Below are 21,208 nucleotides of genomic sequence, written 5' to 3' on the forward strand. Positions count from 1 at the left end.
ACTTCCTCCACTGAAAACCACCTTTCTTATTCTATTGCCTCTCTCGGTAAACACTTCATACGTTTAGCCTGGAGTCGGGAAACCAGAAGTCAACTACTACTCTGTCACCTTTCCAAAATCTAGTCTGTCACACCAAGTCCTGTGGATTTCGCTTCCTAAACCTCTTGAGTCCATATACTTCTTTCCATCTCTTCTCGTACCTTTGCAATGCGCCCTTGCCATCACACCATAGAAGCTTCTCACCCAGTTTCCATGCGCCTTCCTTGTCTTTCTGGCCCCTGGTCTACACTGCAGGCAAGCCACTCTTGTCAGAATGCGGATGTGGTCTTGTATGTACCAGGTGACTGGTCAGTCCACCAGCTCTTGAAAAACCATTTTCCCACGCACTCGAACGTATTTCAAAGAGAATCAGTCCCCCATGGGGTAGTTTTCCTTGGTAGACAGTTTGTTTCTGCACTGAGCCATCTGCCTCCTTCAAACTTCTCTGTGTCAGTTCCTCTCTGGAACCTGTGGCTTCATTGGCACCCCGGGTAGGCACAGGATGACCTTTTCCATGAGAAGTGAAGGCAGGAGCCCTCTGGACGGTGAATGTATGTACCCTCATGTTCCATAGGTAAAAGAACAGTGTGTGGGGGTGGGGGGGTAAGTCCTTGAGGTTTCTCCCTGTTATAAGTGGGTGAACTGGGAATTTTTTTTTTAAAGATTTTATTTATTCGACAGAGAGAGATCACAAGTAGGCAGAAAGAGAGGAGGAAGCAGGCTCCCCACCGAGCAGAGAGCCCGATGCGGGGCTCGATTTCAGGACCCTAGGATCATGACCTGAGCCGAAAGCAGAGGCTTTAACCCACTGAGCCACCCAGGCGCCCCTGAACTGGGAATTTTGAGACAGGAAGCGGGTCCTGTGTGTCCTTGTTTGCAGGGAGCATGCATTCTGATGGACAAAACGGAAAAGGGGAAGAATGAGCAGCTGCTCAGATCTGTTTGTACTGTGCTGGTTGATTAGCTGTGACCTGCAGATGTGGGTCCCATCCTTGGCTCTGCTCTCTGCCTGCTTATGTCTGACTTGGGGCAAATCACTTGCCTCCGGCCTTCTGTTTGCTTGTTAGTATAATGAGGTGGTGCTTATCTATTTGATCTTTGCCAGCTCCTCTGAAAAGACTCTAGTCCATCCTGGCTTGCAGAAAGGAAACTGAGGCCTGAGGTGTGATGACTTCCTTTAAAGCCACGCAGCTAGTTGGGGCCAATCACAGGCCAGATCTCCTGACCCCCACGCATCAGTCCTTGGAAATCCTACTGTAATATGTTCCTTTCCAGAGGCCACAGGTGGGAACTGAGGGAAGTGGGACAAGAGCTTTTGATTTTCTAATTCACTCTTTGTAGTACCATAAAACTTATTTAAATAAAATGTTGGCCTACTAAGTTATTGATTATTAGTAAGTTCTTTGTTCAAAATTTGAGAGCAAGAAGTATTATGTAAATATATCTTTTTGTTATTTAACTACTCTTACAACATTTAGCATCAAATTTCTTGAAACATTTAAACAAATTAATCACAAACTGGGGCTTGGGCTCTTTCTTTCTTTCTTTTTTTTTTTTTTTTAAGTAATCTCTATACCCAACATGGGACTTGAACTCACAACCCTGAGATCAATACCTGCACGCTCCAGTGACTGAATGAGCCAGGTGCCCTTTGGGCTTTTTGTTTTTAAGTTCCTCAGGTGAGGGGCTGCCTTAGTGGCTCAGAGGGTTAAGCTTCTGCCTTCAGCTCAGGTCATGGTCTCAGGGTCCTGGGATCGAACCCTGCATGGGACACTCTGCTGAGCATGGAGCATGATTCCCTCCCTCTCTGCCTACTTGTGATCTCTCTCTCTGTGTCAAATAAATAAATAAAATCTTAAAAAAAAAAAAGTTTCTTAAGTGATTCTAATGTGTGACAAGTGTTGAGAACTCTAGCACTGGATAATTCCTTTAAATAGTTCAAGAAATTAATTTTGAAAAGTGAACTAAAAGCCTACATAGATTATGATTGGTGTTAAATTGAGGGGAAAAAAGAGATAAAGAGAAGAAATCAGCTGGAACAGAGTGTAATTAGGTACTCAAATATTTGTTAGATGGATAAATACATTTACGGAATGTAGGTGTTATTTTTTTTTTTTGTCTCTTCATAAATATGTCAAATGGGTATATAAATTCAAGAAAGGAGTTTGATATAAAATTGATGAAAATGTTAGAACAGAAGTTTTTTAGAATTTCAGTGTTACTATTTCATGATGCTTTTAAGATGATCTCTCTGTAGATGGTGGGAAGATCTTGTTAGCATATGTTTTTAATTTCTCAAGCTTGAATAATTTAGTCACCGAACAAAGATTTAGAATGAGTTTTGGGAGACACAAGTCCTAGATTATGTCCCCACCTAGCTGGGTCAGAGATTTGAGAGCAGGGGCTGGAGGGAAGAGCTCCAAGGACATTTTTGTATACATGCTGATACCTTGGGCGGGAACACTCTTCCCACACTTCCTGTGGCTAGTTCTTTTGTGTCATTTGGATCTCAACTCATTGTTCTATATTTCCTGGTTCATCCAAGTTAAAATACATGCCATTTGTCACTCAACCTTTACTGTGTCCTGTTTTCTTTTTAGCTGTGATCACTATTCATTAATCACTATTTGATCACTGTTCATTAATATAATGTTTGTTTACATATTTATTTTCTCATTTCTGCATTAGAATATCTGCTCCTTAAAAGCAGAGACCTTGTCTTTTCTTTTTATGACTGTGTCCCCAGGTCTTAGAGCAGAGCTGGAGTTGCATGATAAATAATTGAGGAATATTTATGGGATATACAGGGACATTTATTCATCTCTGTTGTCCATTGTTTTCAAGAATGGTTGGAAACACACACATACGTGAGCTCACACAAACTTTCTATGTCTTTCAACCCCTATGTAGTGTGCAGATTAGTGCTTAACTATTTTGGTTTTTTGTCTCGATGAAATGGGACATGTTTCATAAATTTCATATGCCCTCTTAGTACTTCTCATCATTACAGAGTGATGGTTCTGGGGGATTCTGCTTCTCGTGACGATAGTATATAGTGATTTTATAAGTCCACGTATCTGGGAAGGAGTGTTTTACTTCTTGGCAGCTTAGAGAACTTCAATCTCCAAATTCCATGTAATTTTCAGAGCAATAAAGCTACTAATTTCAGATTATTGGTAAGTTTTAAATGATTAATTCCCAGGTTACTTTGAATTAGTTTTTGTTTGCCATCCCTGATTGCAGCTAGTTAGTAAAGTAGCTAAACTTTTAAACTCTATTTGGTTTTAATTTTGAGTGATGTCACTGCTTCTCTCATGGTTAATGGTTCTTAATTACCTGCAGCTTGTCTGGTTTGCTCATTTATTTTCCTGTGTTCCAACACCTCTTGTGATCTCCCAACTTCTGGCCTTTTGGGGGATTTGTACTTTAACTGGGTTCAGATAGGAAATACCCCTGAGTACAAAGAGAAGATATTTTTCTTCTAACTTCACTATCTCCTATTATTAATGTATTACATTGTTGTGGTACATGTGTTACAACTGATGAACCAGCATTTATACAGTATTAATTAATAACCCATGGTTTACATTAGGGTTCACTCCTCTTTCTATAGTTCTGTGGGTTTTGACAAATGTATAATGTTATTTACCTACTGTTGGTATCTTACAGCCTAGTTTCATTGCCTTGAAAAACCCTGTACCTCATCTATTTGTTTCTTCTCCTCTCTCTGCACCCTCCTCGCTCACCCCTCAGCCCGGGATCTTTGGGCTGTCTAGAGTTTTACCTTTTCAGAGGCACCTGGCTGGCTTAGTTGCTAGGGCATCTGACTCTTGATCTCGGGGTTGTGAGTTCTAGCCACCACATTGGGTATAGAGATGACCTAAAAAATAAATAAAAATAAAAATGTTGGTTAATTTTTACCTTTTCCAGAATGCCATAGAGTTGGAATCATATAGTATTTAGCCTTTGAGACTGGTCTTTCACTTAGCAATATGCATTTAAGGTTCTTCGAAGTCTTGTGGCTTAATAATTCATCTTTTAATTGTCGAATAATCCATTGTGTGGGTGTGGCACAGTGTACCTGTTCACCTACTGAAGGAGATTGGATTGCTTCCAAGTTTTGGCACTTCAGAGAATAAAGCTGCTGTAAATATCCTTGTGCAGGTTTTTGTGTGGACACTAGTTTTAAGCTCTTTTAGGTAAATACAAAGGAGCACAATTACTGATCTTATAGTGAGAATGTGTTTAGTTCTGTGAGAAACTGCCAAGCTGTCTCACACAGTGCCTCCCATTTTGCATTCTGACCAAACAGTGAATGAGAGTTCGGTTGTCCCACATCCTTGCTAGCATTTGGTATTACTAGTGCTTTGGATTTTTTATATTCTACGCGATATGTAATAGTACCTTGTTTAAATTTGCAATTTCTTAATGACATACAAAGTTGAGCATCTTTTCAGATCCTTTTTTTTTTCGTTTTTAAAGATTCTATTTATTTATTAACAGCACAAGCATACGGAGAGGTAGCAGCAGGCAGGGGGAGAGGGAAAAAAGCAGGCTCCTCGCTGAGCCGGGGGTGGATTTCAGTCCCAGGACCTGAGCTAAAGGCAGATGCTTAACTGACTGGGTTTCCCAGCCACCGCTCTTTTCACATTTTTAAATTAGGTTTGATTTCTTGTTGCTACTAAGACATCTTTATATTATATTTCTTATTTTAAGTCCTTTACCATGGATGTGTTTTGCAGATATTTTCTCTACTCTGTGACTGGTCTTTTCATTCTCTCTCTCTCTTTTTTTTTTTTTTTTAAGATTTTATTTATTTATTTGTCAGAGAAAGAGCGAGCAAGAGTGAGCACAGGCAGACAGAGTGGAAGGCAGAGTCAGAGGGTGAAGCAGGCTCCCTGCAGCGCAAGGATCCCAATGTGGGACTTGATTCCAGGACGCTGGGATCATGACCTAAGCCAAAGGCAGCTGCTTAACCAACTGAGCCACCCAGGCCTCCCGTCTTTTCATTCTCTTAACAGTGTCTTTTACAGAGAAGTTTAATTTTAACAAAGTCCCTCTCATCCATTTTTTTCTTTCGTAGATCATGCTTTTGGTTTTATATCTGAAAAGTCATTGCCAAATCCAAGGATCCCTACATTTTTTCTTATGTCATCTTTAAGAAGTTTTGCATTTTACGTTTAGGTTTTGTGAAAGGTGTGAAAAGTTTGTTTTTATTCTTTTCATTTGTTTGTTTTTTCTTATCAATGTCCCATTGTTCGGTTCCATTTGTTGAAGAATGTCCTTGCCATTGAGTTGCCTTTGCCTGTGTGTGTGGATGTTGTTCTGGGCTCTCCACTCTGTTCCAAGCACCTGTCTCTTTTGCCAGGCACCTTCTGTCTTAATCACTATAGCTTTAATAGTAAGTCTTGAGATTGGGTGGTGGCAGTCCTCAATTTCCTTTTTTTCCCCGCTCTTTAATATTTTGTTGACTACTCTGGGACTCTTGGTTTTCCAGTTTTCCATCCAAATTTTAGAGTCAATATGTTGGTATCCACAGAATAACTTCCTGGCATTTTGATTGGGATTGCATTGAGTCTGTCGATCAGTTTGGGAAGAACTGACCTCTTAACAGTATTGAGTGTTCTTACCCAAGATTATGGACTTTCTTTCCACTTCACATCTTACCTTGCTTGTTATCTTTCATCAGAATTTTATACTTTTTCTCATATAGATCTTGTGCATATTTCGTTAGATTTGCACCTAAGTATTAATTTTTTTTGGTATGCTAATGTAAATGGTCTTGTGTTTTTAACTTCAAATTCCACTTGTACATTGCTGGTATATACGAAAGCAATTGACTTTTTAAATTTTTTAATTAAAATTCAATCTCCTTAACATATAGTGTACTTTTAGTTTCATGGTTAGAATTTCGTGATTCACTGGTTGCATACAACACCCAGAGCTCATCCCAACAAGTGCCCTCCTTAATACCCCTCACCCAGTTACCCCAACTTTCCCCTCTCCAGTAACCCTCAGTTTGTTTCCTGTAGTTAAGTCTCTTGTGATTTGCCTCCCTGTCTGTTTCTACTTTTCCTTCCCTTCTCCTATATTCATCTGTTGTTTCTTAAGTTCCACATGTGACTGAAACTATATGGTATTTGTCTTCCTCTCGTTCCATCCATGTCCTTGCAAATGGCAAGATTTTGTTCTTTTTGATGGCTGAGTAATGTGTGTGTGTGTGTGTGTGTGTGTGTGTGTGTGTGTGTATACCACATCTTCTTTATCCACTCATCTGTTGATGGACATCTGGGCTCTTTCAGTAGTTTGACTATAAACATCGGGGTGCTTTTGCCCCTTCAAATCACTTTGTGTACTTTGGATAAACATCTAATAGGGCAATTGCTAAGTCGTTGGGTTGTTACATTTTTAACTTTTTTTTAAAGATTTTTTTATTTATTTATTTGACAGAGAGAGATCACAAGTAGGCAGAGAGGCAGGCAGAGTGAGAGGGGGAAGCAGGCTCCCCGCTGAGCAGAGAGCCCGATGCGGGACTTGATCCCAGGACCCTGAGATCATGACCTGAGCTGAAGGCAGCAGCTTAACCCACTGAGCCACCCAGGCGCCCCATTTTTAACTTTTTGAGGAGCCTCCATACTGTTTTCCAGAGTTGCATTCCCACCAACAGTGTAGGAGGATTCCCCTTTCTCCACATCCTCACCAACATCTGTTGTTTCCTGACTGTTAATTTTAGCCATTTTGACTGATGTAAGGTGGTGTTTTGATTTGTATTTCCCTGATGCTGAGTGATGTGGAGCCCTTTTTCATGTGTCTGTTGGCCATTTGGATGTCTTCTTTGGTCTGTTCATGTCTTCTGTCCATTTCTTGACTGGATTTTTTTGTTTTTTGGATGTTGAGTTTGATAAATTCTTTATAAATTTTGAATACTGGCCCTTTGTCTGATACATCATTGGAAAGCAATTGACTTCTGTATTTTAACTGTGTATTGTGCAGACTTGCTATAATCACTTGACTAGTTTCAGGAGGGTGTGGGGTGTGAAGTCTTTGTATTTTCTGTAGACAGTCATGTCATCTGTGAACAAAGTTTTATTTTTTCCCAGGTTGTATACCTTTTGTTTCCTTTTCTTACCTTATTTCATTAGTTTGGCCTTCCAGTATAGTATTGAATAGTAGTAGTAGGAGGGACATCCTTGCCTTGATTCCCTGTCTTCTATTTTCTCAGTATTAATATCATGTTAGCTGTGGATTTTTGGAGTTATTCTTTATCTAGTTGTGGAAGTCCTCCTAATCCTAGTTTCCTGAAGGTTAATAATGAAGAGGTGTGGATTTTGTTAAATGTTTTTTTTTTCCTCCCTTCATTGATATGATCATGTGATTTTTTTTCCTGTTGATATGATGGATCACTTTGATATTCTAATGTTGAACATTTTCTAATGTTGCATACCTGGAATAAATCCTACATGAACCTGGTGTATAATTTTTTAATATAGTGTTTGCTTTTATTTGCTAATTTTTGTTGAAGATTTTTGTGTCTGTGTTTATGAGAGATACTAGTTTGTAGTTTCTTTTCTTGTAGTATTGGTTTTGGTGTCAGGGTAATAATGATCTCCTAGAATGATTTAAGAAGTATTCCTTCTAGTTTTACTTTCTGGAAGAGATTTTAGAGAATTGTGTAGTATTCCATAAATGTTTGGTTGAATTTACAGTGATTGGGATTGTTAGCAGTAGCCATCCCTTCTTTCATCTGATATTAGTAATTTATGTCTTCTACCCTTTTTTCTTTGTTTGCCTGGCTAAGGGTGTATCTGTTTTATTGATGTTTTCAAAGAAACAGACTTGGGGTTTATTGATTTAAAAAAAAATTCCTGGTTTTAATTACATTGATTTCTGCTCTAATTTTTATTTTTTTCTACTTCCTTTAGGGTTTTTTTTTTTAATGATTTTATTTGACACAGAGAGAGTCAGTGAGAGAGGGAATACAGGCAGGAGGAATGGGAGTCAGAGAAGCAGCCTCCCTGAGCAGGAAGCTCTGATGCAGGGCGCTGTCCCAGGACCCTAGGACCATGTCCTGAGCCAAAGGCAGATGATTAACCAACTGAACCACCCAGGAGCCCCTCCTTACTGTAGATTTGATTTTGTTGTTGTTGCTTAAAATGGAAGCTTAGATTATTGACTTTAATCTTTTTTTTTCTAATATTTGCATTCAGTACTGTATTTTTTCTTTAAGCAGCATTCCACACATTTTGCTACATTGTATTTAGTTGAGACTGGTCTCCTGTCATTTAGAAGTGTGTCATTTAATCTCCATGTATTTTGGACTTCTTCAGCTATCTTCTGTTACTGATTTTTAATTCCATTGCGGTCTGAGAACATACTTGGTATAATTTTTATTTTTAAAAATTTGTTGTGTTTTGTGGCCCAGAATTATTCTGTCTTGATGAGTGTTCCATATGAGCTTAAGAAGAATGTGTGTTGCACTATTACTGGGCGAAATTGTCTGTGTACATCTGTTGTACGGTAATTGATGGTGGTGTTAAGTGTGCCATGTCTGGACTGAATGTCCACATCTGTCAAATCCTTGTTGCCCTGCTGCTGGATCGGCCCATTAATGATGGAGAAGTGTTGAAGTCACCAGCTGTGATAATGGAATTGTTTATTTCTCCCTGCAGTTCTGTTAGGTTGTGTCTCACCTGTGTTGATCAGGCACACATACGTTAAGGATAATTGTGTCTTCTTGGTCAGTCGATTTCTTTATCATTATGTAATGCTGCTCTTTATGCCTGATAATTTTCCTTCTTTGAAATCTGCTTTGTCTGAAATTCATGTAGCTATACCATAGTTCCTGTGATTAGTGTTACTTTGGATTTTTTTAAATGTATCCTAGCATTTAACTTGTTGATATTTAAGTTGTTTCATTTTTCATCAAAATATAATTCACAAAGCATAATAGTTGCCATTTTAAAGTGTACTCTTCTCTGGTTTTTAGTATATTTACTGTGTATATGGTACATACATCACTTCTGTCTAATTCCAGAATGCTTCCATCACCCGAAAAATAAACCTCTTAGTTCCAATTCTCCCCTTCCCTTATTCCCTGGCAATCATGAATCTACTTTCTGTTTTTATGGATTTGCCTTTTCTGGAACATCTCATATCAGTGGAATTGTATAACACGTGACCTTTTGTGTCTGGCTTCCTTTAACCTGAGAGTAGAATGTTTTCAGACTTCACTCGTGTTGTAGCATGTAACAGTTTATTCCTTTTTATGGTTGTGTAAGAGGCTCTTCCACTTTTTATGTATCCATTCATCAGTTGATGGACGTTGGGTATATACTCTCTTGGCTGTTATGAGCAGCGCTGCTGTGCACATTCATGTACAGGTTGTGGCAGGAACATCTGTTGTCAGTTCTGTCAGTGTCATACCCCTAGACGTAGAACTGCTGGGTAATTGTACGTGTGTAACTTCTTGAGGAGCTATTGAGCTGTTTGCTGCCTTAGCCACACTGTTTTACATTCTCACCGACAATACAGGAGGGTTCCAGCTTCTCCGCCTTCTTGCCAGCACTTTTCTTCCTTTTTTTCTCTTTTTCTTTTTCTTATGTTACCATAGTTGTCCTAGTGGGTGTGACGTGGCATCTGCATGTGCTTTTGATTCGCATTTCCCCAATGACTAAGAATGTCGAACATTCCGACATGTGCTCTTGACCATCTGTGTATCATCTTTGGAGAAATGTCTATTCAAAAGTCTTTGGCTTGTTTTTAAATTAGGTTATTTGTCTTTTTGTTGTTGAGTTCTAAGAGTATATTTGCATATTCTGGTCATTAGGTCCTTGTCAGACAAATGATTTGCAGGTACTCTCTCCCATTCTGTGGGTTGTCTTTTCACGTTCTCCGTAGTGTCCTTTGACACACGAAAGTTTTTATTTTGATCAAGTTCAGCTTATCTAATATTTCTTATTGCTTTGTGTATCATGTCTAAGAAAGCTTTTCCTGATCCAAAGTCATACAGATTTTCACCTGTTTTCTCTGAGTGTTACAGTTTTTACTCTTACATTTAAATCTTTGATCCATTTTGAGTTATATTTTTGTGTATGTGTGACGTTGCTGTTCCAAGTTCATTCTTTTGCATGTAGATATTCACTTGTCCCAGTAGTAGGCACTCGAAAAGACTGTTTTTCCCCCCATTAAATGGTCTTGGCATCCTTGTGAAAAATCAGTTGACCATAAATGTATGGATTGTAAATGCTTTCTTTTTGAATACTTGGGAAATCTACACTATAAAGTAAAACCATTCCTAAAGTAGTAAAACCATTCTTGGTTAAGTGAAATGGGTCTCTATTATGGCACTGTGAGTTTGGGTTTGCTTTTCACAGCAAACGCTGCCTAACCCAGTATTCACAGATGTTCCGAGTTATTTAGTCATGTGTTATGCAACTTTTGTTTATCTGAGAACAAATGCATAAATGGTAAGTTGAGTACTAATATTACCTAATAGCATTTGTTCACTGAGGCTAAGTTATATTATTTATTTATTTATTTAAGATTTTATTTGAGAGTGAGAGAGTGCAGGAGCAGGAGGAAGGGACAGAGGGAGAAGCAGGCTCCTTGCTCAGCAGAGCGCCTGATGTGGAACTCAAACCCAAGAGACTGGGATCATAACCTGAGCCAAAGGCAGATGCTTAATCACATAGGCACCCCAGTTATACAATTTAGAATGCCATCATGAAGTTCAAGAACTTCAACAATGTGTAACTGAGGCAGGGAAAGTGATCGACCTAAAGGTATACAGTTGGTGAGTAGGATGGCCAGGATTATGAACCGAGACCCCCTCCCGTGATGTACTACATAACTATGATATAAGGTCTGAGATGGTCTCAGGAGAGAAAGGTCCAGGCTCATTTGGTCACCAGTGTAAGAAGCAGGTGGCTTTCTGTAGATGACTGTGAAATTACGGTTTGGTATGAAGTCCTTCTCTCCGACACTAGCAGGGTCAGTCTTTGGTTGATTAACTAAAAAAGTCAGTTTAAACAAGTACTCTTAGGGAATGGTACATACAGTTTTTAGCATTTTATTTGGAAAAAATATATGTACATTTATTCTCCATTGAAACAGTGCCAGGTCCTTTCTCTGGAAACTGGCCTGCAGATTAGATTTCTGAGTTATCACAGCACTTGGTTCGCTCAATAGGTTAGGCATCTACCTTCGGTTCAGGTCATGACCTTGGAGTCCTGGGATGGAGTCCCGCATTGGACTCCCTGTTCAGCAGGGAATCTCCTTCTCCCATTGCCCCTTTCCCTGCTCATACTGTCTGTCTGTGTCTCAAATAAATAAAAAGAATCTTTTTAAAAAAAGCTTTCTATGTTGTCTTTTTTTGCATTCAGTTTCAGTTTCTTTAACTGAATTGAGTGAGAATCCTGTGATCACTCCCTCCCTGCCTGGTACTTGGTCATCTCACCCATACCTAACTTAGCAAAAATTTTCTTATTGATTTCTTTGTATCAAATCTTTCCAAAGTAGCTGTGTTAGTTTTCAAAAGAACAGTGATTTTTTTTTGCAGTCATATTTTGTTGGTTTACATAAAGTTTAATGAAGCTGTATAATTACAAAGTAAGTGTAGGTGTCCTTAACTAGTTTGGGAATCATCACATTTGATTCTTGCTGACTAAACATGTCATGGAGTAGCAGAGTCACAGGTGAAGTAGATAGTAATTTATTGCCTCTAAGCATATAAGCCTACCCGGGTATCACAGAATTGTAAAGGGGAAACACAGGATAGCTAATCCTGTGAGACCAATACTTGGAAATAGGTTATGAAAGATTTGGAACATCTGTTCAATGGGACACTCAGCATGCACATAAAATATTAATAGAAATGTATGTGCGTTACGTAAAGACATTCAAGTTATATTTTTAGATGGGAATTTTTTCTTAATAGAATGGGTTTTTATTTTTTATTTTTTTATTCTTTTTTTAAGATTTTATTTATTTAACAGAGAGAGAGGTCACAAGGAGGCAGAGAGACAGGCAGAGAGAGGGGGGAAAGTAGGCTCCCAGCTGAGCAGAGAGCCTGATGTGAGGCTTGATCTCAGGACCCTGAGATATGACCTGAGCGGAAGGCAGAGGCTTAACCCACTGAGCCACCCAGGTGCCCCTAGCTGGGAAATAGTTTAGAAGAGCATGAATATTTGTGTGTGTGTGTGTGTGTGTGTGTGCACATATGTGTGTGTACACACATACATAGAGAAGGTCTGGGGTTTCCATTCAAGATGGTGGCATAGGAGGATCTTGAACTCATCTCTTCTATGAAATACACACTGAATCTATAGCTCCATATGGAAAAATTTCCTGTGGAAAAAACCCTACAACTAGCTGAGTGACTCCTACACATTAGGTGAGTAAGGAAAAAAACCTATGTTGAAGTAAGAATCAGTCTTGCCATAAACCCCACCCCTGGTACAGTGTCCTGGGATTGGGAGGGTACTCAAAATCCCAGGCTTCTCCCTGAAGAGCAAACGGTTTGAGCCCCACTTCTGGCACCCCAACTTCCAAGACATACATCTAAGAGACAAGACCCCAAAACATCCAGCTTTGAAAGCCATCAGAGCTTGCACCCATGAGACCCACAAGGCAAACTGAGAAACAGTTCTTAAAGCAGTCGTGCGAGTAGACTGACCCACCCTGGAACTCAGCACAGAAGCAGCAGACTGAAATGGGTTCAGATTTCTGTGAAAGAGGCTCATTTGCTTATCTTAAAGCCCTGAGGGGCAGGCATCTAATTTAACATGGATCTGGGAGCCTAGTAAGGTATTCTCCAAAGATGGAGCTGATGGGTACCATCTTTGCGCTGTCCCTCTACCTCGCTTCTGCTTTCTGGTATCTCCTGGAAAGGAGCTTGAATGCTCGTATGATGCCCCGAGGTTTGCAGTTGCTACCCAGGGTATACCTCTAGATCACCTGGCTCTAGTGGCCAGCAAGACTCACACTCACGGTAGTGAGGATCACAGTATTTACAACAACCAAGACTTGGAAATAACTAAAGTGTCCACCAACGGGGTGAATGGATAAAGAAAATGTGTGTGTATATGATGGAATATTACTCAACCATAAAAAGAATGAAGTCTTGCCATTTGCAACAACATGGATGGACCTTAAGGATATTGTACTGAGTGAAATAAGTCAGACAGAGAAAGAGAAATACTGTATGATCTCCCTCACATGTGGAATCTAAAAAACAAAACAAAATGAAGTCATAGAGAACAGATTGGTGGTTGCCAGAGGCGAGGTTGTGGAGGAAATAGATGAAGGGGTCCAGTGGTATAAACTTCCAGTTAATAAGATAAGCCTTGGGGATGTAATGTACCTCATAGTGACTGTAGTAAATAATACTGTGTATTATTGTATATTAATTTTATTATTTTTTATTAGAAATATGTATTATTAGCCCCAGGGTTACAGGTCTGTGAATTGTCAGGCTTACACACTTCCTAGCACTCGCCATAGTACATACCTTCCCCAATGTCCACAACCCCACCACCCTCTCCCTACACCCCTCCCCCCAGCAACCCTCAGTTTGTTTTGTGAGATTAAGAGTCTCTTATGGTTTGTCTCCCTCCCCATCCAATCTTTTTTTTTAAAAGATTTTATTTATTTATTGGACAGACAGAAATCACAAGTAGGCAGAGAGGCAGGCAGAGAGAGAGGAGGAAGCAGGATCCCTGTTGAGCAGGGAGCCTGATGTGGGGCTCAATTCCAGGACCATGTGATCATGACCTGAGCCGAAGGCAGAGGCTTTAACCCACTGAGCCACCCAGGTGCCCCCCTCCAAATCCAATCTTGTTTCATTTTTCCTTCCCTACCCCCACACCCCCCACTTTGCCTCTCAAATTCCTCATATCAGGGAGATTGTATGATAATTGTCTTTCTCTGATTATTTCACTCAGCATACCCTCTAGTTCCATCCACGTCATTGCACATGGCAAGATTTCATTTCTTTTGATGGCTGCATAGTATATTATATATATATATATATTTTAAGATTTTATTTATTTATTTGACAGAGATCACAATTAGGAAGAGAGGCAGGCAAGGAGGAGGAAACAGGCTCCCTGCTGAGAAGAGAGCCTGATGTGGGGCTCAATCCCAGGACCCTGGAATCATGACCTGAGCCAAAGGCAGAGGCCTTAACTCACTGAGCTACCCAGGTGCCGTATATTATTATGTATTTAAAGTTGCTAAAGCTTAAGAGTTCTTAGCACAAGAAAAAAATGTGTATGTTTGGTGATGGATGTTAACTAGTCTTAGGGTGATCATTTCACAACAGATAAAAATATGGAATTTTTATGTTGTACACCTGAAACTAACATGTGTCCGTTATATGTCAGTTTCTTTAAAAAGTAATTAATATTTTATTTTTTAAAAAATTATTTATTTATTAGACAGAGATCACAAGTAGGCAGAGAGGCAGGCAGAGAGAGAGACAGGGAAGCAGGCTCCCTGCTGAGCAGAAAGCCCAATGTGGGGCTTGAACCTATAACCCTGGGATCATGACCTGAGCTAACGACAGAGGCCTTAACCCACTGAACCAGCCAGGCACCCCAAAAGTAATTTATATTTTAAAGAGAAAGACTATGGCACCTGGGTGGCTCAGTCAGTTAAGCGTTTGCCTTCGGTTGAGATCTTGATTTCAGGGTCTTGGAATGAACCCTGGCATCAGGCTCCCAGCTCAGCAGAGAGCCGGCTTCTCCCTCTGCCCCTCCTCCCACTTGTTCTCTCCATCTCTCTCTCTCAAATAAATAAAATCTTTAAAAAAAGAAAAGTAAAGAGAAAGACCAAAACAAAGTCTGGAAGGATGTGAATCGCTGTGTTAAATAGTGAAGAAAAATAAACATTAACAGTGCTTAACTGCAGAGCATTAGAGAGTGGGTGATTTTTTTTTTCTCTCTTACATAAGTATTTCTTGGTTGGTTGAAAGTTTGACAGTGAACATTTGTTACTTTTAAAATTAAGAAGAAAAAGGTGTTTCTATTTTGAGAAGACCCTCTTTGAAATGTATAATTAAAAGAAATAAAATGCCTGTAGAGTTAGGCAACTGGAGAGAATGGTCTTGGTGAGGGGCCCCCTTTCCCATAATCTTAGGAAGTGAGCAGACCCCATGATGTCCCTGTGTGTGTTCCCCTGCAGTAATACGGCCTCTTATTCTTTCTCTGATCTTATTTTTCTATGTAAAATCTGGTATCAGTGCAATCATTTTTTCTTTCTGGTTTGATTTTCAGGAAGATTTCGACGTCGATCACTTTGTGTCTGACTGTAGGAAGCGTGTCCAGCTGGAGGAACTAAGAGGAGATCTGGAACTCTACTATAAACTTTTAAAACAGCCATGGTCGAGCTCATCAACAAGGATTATGCAGATTTTGTCAACCTTTCCACAAACTTGGTAAACCTGAAATTCACAAGTCCTACACACACACACACACACACACACACACACACACACACACACATTTTCTCTCTCCTTCATATTTATTAAAAGGGCATATTTTTTAGAAACCTTTCAGTTGATTACCCCACCAACCCCACCAGAAACTTGAAGAAATTACCAATTTCATTAATAAAAGAACTAAACTTTTTGGAATACATTTTTTTTGTTTGTTTTAGTTTTTATTCATTTAAGGTTGCTCTAGTTTGATTATGTTTCAAATTCATTAGTCAACAGTGAAAAGTAAAGGATAATAATACCCAAGGGGTTGTTTTATTAGTTGCTAAGTGATTACCCTGAAGTCTTCCTTGATTTAGACTAATTTGTAGGAGCAAATGTCCACCACTCTTACAATGTTTAATTTACTCCCAGGTATATCTGTTAGCCAGAGCTAGGTTGAGGGAACATTGGCCAATATTGATATTTAAAAAGTTTGGTTTTATAAAAATATAAGAATGATTTGCAGTGAGCTTATCAATTGTTTGTAAAAGCCGTTTAGAAATGTTGAATTTTGTTACTTGGCAGAAAAGTCTCCTTGTTGATACTTCATTTTGTTTTAAATCTGTTTGTCCAGAGAAGCACAGAAAGTTGCAGCTCCGTGGGAATTTCAAGAAGCATTAAAATTAATGATGCACATTTGCTTTTGGGAAATATACCACTAAGATAAATATCCCAATAGGATTAAAAACCTAGAAAATTTTACTTCTGTTTAATTTCTATTTTTCGCAAGGCTTATAATAATGTTTAAGAGAGACGTAGCCCGTCAGACTTTCACATCAGCTGGCTGAGTATCATCAATTACAGACAGAGAACTGTTCACCTTCTGTGAAAATTTTTCACATTCATTTAAAATGTCATCTAAAGGCAAATTGTTCTTAAGGAAACTTCTGTTTCTCATGACTTCCCTTATTTTTATAGGTTCATGTATTTCAACAGATTTTTTTCATATTCTATGAACATTAATGGCCAAATACCACTTCTGTTGTTTAGCTAGTTATGTAGCAAAATACGGTTGTGCCAAAAAAATAACTTAAATCTGGTACTGCTTTGATCGTTAAATAGATACGTCACTATTACTCCTTATCGTGATGTGTTTGTGCCAACCTGGTTTTGCCTTTAGGTTGGCATGGACAAAGACCTCAATCAACTTTCTGTGCCTTTGGGACAGTTACGAGAAGTTCTGGTAAGTCCTCAATTAATGAAAACAGTCTGCTGTGACGCCAGTTGTCCTCGTTGGCTTTTCTCTAAGAATTCTTTTCATCTGTTAGTTTGGTGGTACTGGTGGTTGTATTTTAACGGTTCATGATTATAATATTCACCTTCAGAAGAGTTGTAAATGATTTTGTTTTTGCATATGCTAAAAACCTAAAAAAACATGTTCGATTTGAAGAAGACATATTCTCAGAGTAGACAACCTTAAAATGTCAGGGGAGAGCAAGCATATTTCCAAATTCAACTTATTAATGCCACTTTGGTCATATGTAAGTGGTTTCTAACTTACGAATGACTTGTATTTTAACAGTTTGTAATCTTGTAAATATCCCCCCCACCCCACGTAATCTACGTGTGGTTATGTTCCTGGGCTGATCTACAAAAACTGTGTAATCCCTAATGGAACTGAAGGATAATATAAATAAAATGTAATACTTAATAAATGTTACATTTGAATGTTCTCTCAGAAAAATCTCTGTTGTGGGAATGGGACTCCCCACCTCTAAGCCATTGGGAATAGGAACTCCACCTGGGTGAACAGTGGAGGGGCAGTTGTGGCATCACTTCTAACAGAAAACTGTGCTGCCCTGTCTCCCCCCAACCCTTGTCTGTGTCTGGTGCCCTGACTTACGGCCTCTGTCCGTTCTGATGCCCTGTCGAAACTTGTCATAAACGACACCATCCTTCCTTGTCTATCTCCTCTAGCTTGAGTGGCCTCGTGCATCCCTCCCCTAAGACAGTGCCTGCATCCTAGAGAGAATATAAGGAGAACATAATTTAAGGGAAGACACAGTACATGGTTAGAACCAAGAAAAATGCGGAGTAATGGAAATATCAGTGCTGAGAAGCCTAGGGGAGGGGCAGGCAGGAAAGACTTCGTGAAACAGGTAAAAATCTTGAGTTGTGCCTTGAGGTAGCCAATACTTTCCATGGTTTATGTCTCATTTGAATTTTACAAAATCTTGTTAAATGTACTTTTCCTTGGAATGGAAGGGATTTTTGTGGTCCGCTGCTGGATTCCACACCAGCCACTGTGCGGCTCTCTCCCACTGCCTCCTTGGTGTGCCTCTTCCTCCCGGGGCCTCATAGTGGTGTTGTTTCCCAAGCCTAGCCTTCCTTTGGCCTCCCACTCTTCTCTCCCGGGAGGCAGATTTGCTCTACTCACACAGGCTCCCGTCCCACCTCACCCCCTGCCATCACCGTATCCCCTCCCTTTTCCATGGCCTGTTTTTATGGCCACTTTGGTCCTGCTCAGCCACAGGCCTGACCTGCCTTTCTGGTCCCAACTCTGAAGCTGTTCTGTGAGATTCTCAGACCTCTGATGGATACGACTATATCTGTCTTCATTGTATCCCTGTGGGCTGCCACAATACTGACGTCCAGGAGGTGTTTCATAATGTTGGTGGAGTGAATTAATTCACCTTCCTGTGGAACTTTTGTGATCTGCCTACTTCACTCTAGTTGTTTCTGTTAACCTTTGTTTTGGCCCTAATTCCTAATTATCTCTTTATTCATTAGCTTCTGGACATGTTTCTCTACCTCTGTGCTCTGCCTTTTTCTGGTCTTCTGTTCATTCTTGATTCCTGGTATTTCCATACCCACATTTCATCATCATGCATCAGTGCTTTGACATTCTCTCATTCTCCAAAATATGCAGAATCTAAAGACCTCATCTCAGTGAAGTTGGCCCTCCATTCCTATTTTTGCTTCTCTCCAGAAGGAAGCCTGCAGTGCACATGGCTGTGTGCCTGTCTGCCCCTGCCCCTGAGTATGTCTGCACTTACATCTGCCCCCCATCCCCTCCCCACCTCGGCAGCTGTGTACACATGGCTTTCAGAGTCCAATTCGAGCCCCGTCGCATTTCCAGACTCTCCTGCACTTTGCTTCATATTATCTGTTCTCCATTCTAAGCCCCCTCATCCCCATAACTTTCACTGTATATGTGTCATTCTTCTTCTGGCCGTGCGACCCTGCCTTCGTGTCATTATGCCCCCAGATCATGAGTCCCCTCAACAGTAACTATGTCTGGTATATCATGTTTGTTTGTTTGTCTGTTTGTTTTGGTCAATATCTGCATAGTACTGGTGCACAGGTATTAAGTTCTGTGGAATTGAATGAGATGTAGGAACTTGATAATGTGACAAAACAATGTCTGTAATACGTTTTATTTTTTATTCTTTTAAAGACTCTCAGGTCATCAGTCAGTGAAGGAATTCGGGCAGTAGATGAACTAATGTGTAAACAACAGGACATAAGGAAGAAAAAGGTACCCTCCAGTAGATTTCTTATGCTGCATGCCCGTTGAAGCCCTCTCCTCTTTTCTCCACGAACTTGTCAGCACTATTCAGCTTTTTTTCAAAGCTCTCACGCATGTGCATTTTATGCATTATGTCACGTTATCTACCTGAAATAATAAGACAGAATTTCAGAGGTACCCACACAATCTCAAGATCACTCACTTTTTGCAGAACAAGGAACCGTGATAACTGTTGTCGGTGCAGCGCTTGACAGTTAACGACTGTATAAATTGTCAGCGGCCCTGTAAAGAAAATAGGCCTATATTAAAGACTAGGGGAGAAGTGGGCTTTCCAAAGCAAACTCAGGATTCTGCCGTAGGTTTGTTGTTATTTTCTGATCCTGTGTTCTTTATGTTCTGGTGTTCACTTTAATTTTTTCGATTCCCAATAGTTAGCATGTGATGTTGGCTTAGTTTCAGGTGTGTGAGACAGGCAACGTCTCTGTACATCTGAGGGCTCACCCCGGGAGTGTGCCCCTTAGTGCTATCTCCAGTTTCAAGTGTCCCCGATGTCATTCATGATCATAACGATGTAGGGTCACAGCGGGCATTGGGAGTCTGGGCTTCTGACTCTCGCCTGCTGCTCTGTACTATGTTTTCTATGTGTATTATTAGGATATTTGTTAAAATCTCAGTGGGGAGAAAGCCTGTTTGAGGGACCTTCTGTTTAATTCGCCTCTGGATCTCCTCACAGCTTTTGTCCAAAGAATGCTTGTCATGCGCTTCCAGACAAAACAGTAAGCTTTATGAGAGCAGGGTGTATTTCTTGCTTTATTTTCTCGTGTCCCCCTCCTCCCCCACCCCCCGTCGGAATGAATGTCGAGCTCCCAGGGGTGTTCAGTAACTATTTATTGAATGGATGACTTTGTATTTTTTTGTTCTTTAAGGATGAGAGTTTTCATAATGTCCCTCAACCTCTTTGATAATATTTGTAGTGTAAAAGGTCTTTAATGATTTGGTGCTTGGCCATATAGGTATATGCACATGTAAACTGAGAGGGTCAGTACGATCGGAAGCCAAAGTTAAAACATGAATAGAGGGCCATAAGAAAACAAATGGAGGGGTGCCGGGTGGCTCAGTTGGTTAAACGACTCTTGATTTTGGCTCAGGTCATGATCTCAGGGTCATGAGATTGAGCCCCGCATTGAGCTCTATGCTCAGCAGGATGTCTGCTCGAGATTCTCTCTCTCCCTCTGCCCCTCCCCTGCACGCGCACATGCAGTCTCTCTCTCTCTCAAATAAACAAATCTTTTTAAAAAAATAGGAAAGAAATGCCCATAGAAAGATTCAGGATGGGGAAAAGAAGAAATAAGAGTATAGAATATGAGAAAGCAAAGTCTAGGGTTTGTTTGTTTTTTTCTCTATAAACTTGCAATAGAATATGGAAGTATGCTTATTCTAGAACTAAGATTTGCATTCTTGAGAATTCTGTGTTTTATAGAAATATTCAAAATATAGCATGCCCTATATATTTGAAGTTAACTTTTGGTCTTATATTTTCCTGTATTTAGCATGGGAAATAACGATGATTAAAAGTATAGATGGTGACGTTTTTTGTTTGCTTAATTTTTATTTTTATAGATGTGTGTGTTGAGGCTTATACAAGTTATTTGATCAGTTGAAAAGATTGAAAAAATCTTAAATTCACAAAGTTCTAAAGAAACCTCTGCACTAAAAGCAAGCAGGTAAGCATTTTTTTTTAACTAAGTAGCACATAAATTAATATTTCACATCCAGTCTAATTAGGCGGGGACCGCTTAGTTAGAATTCATTTCTAAACAAGAAGAAAATCCAGGTTTGTGGCTAGAATGTAGCTCCAGGAGAGTGGAGAGCATGAAATGGTGAAATCTATAACACGTTCCTATAAACCCTTTGGTTATAGACCACAGTTCCAACACTTCATTATGCTTGCAGTGGAAAAGTATATTTGGAACCACCTTCCCTGAGGACTAGCAAAGTCCTGTTGATCTTTAAGGCATACCTACCATTCATCTTGGTTTTTCTCCATCTCATTTTTTTTCCTAGACATGCCCAGAGTATTACCATTGATGTATTTTGCACCAGCATTATATTATTATGAAACAGTATAGGACACATCCAGTTGAAATTTACAAACAGGAAAGAAAAAGCTTATGAAATAGGAAAAAGATGATGGCTCTCTTTGTTATACTGTGATTGTCTTGTTC

At 39.7% G+C, this 21,208-nt stretch overlaps 1 protein-coding gene across 17 annotated transcripts in view; it reads left to right on the plus strand.

Moving 5' to 3' along the window:
* Positions 1-21,208, plus strand: part of LOC309853124 (conserved oligomeric Golgi complex subunit 2-like) — a 34,309-nt gene that overhangs the window by 4,249 nt on the left and 8,852 nt on the right. For 6 of the 17 annotated variants that reach the window (XR_014305515.1, XM_082710925.1, XM_082710926.1 and 3 more), the window contains exon 2: positions 15,312-15,472. The exons of 1 other annotated variant lie outside the window; for it this stretch is intronic. Coding sequence is in view for 9 of the 16 variants with exons in the window: in XM_082710925.1 (XP_082567051.1) it covers positions 15,312-15,472 (161 nt within the window). In the remaining 7 variants the exon portion in view is untranslated. Of the gene's footprint in view, positions 1-10,714; positions 11,478-15,311; positions 15,473-16,634; positions 16,698-18,911; positions 18,993-20,603; positions 20,708-21,208 lie in introns of those variants that run through there. 10 more of the 17 variants (XM_082710918.1, XM_082710923.1, XR_014305516.1 and 7 more) reach the window with 7 other exon arrangements.

The sequence above is a fragment of the Mustela nivalis genome (assembly GCF_964662115.1).
Source record: "Mustela nivalis genome assembly, chromosome: 18".
In the NCBI taxonomy this organism is placed as follows: domain Eukaryota; kingdom Metazoa; phylum Chordata; class Mammalia; order Carnivora; family Mustelidae; genus Mustela; species Mustela nivalis.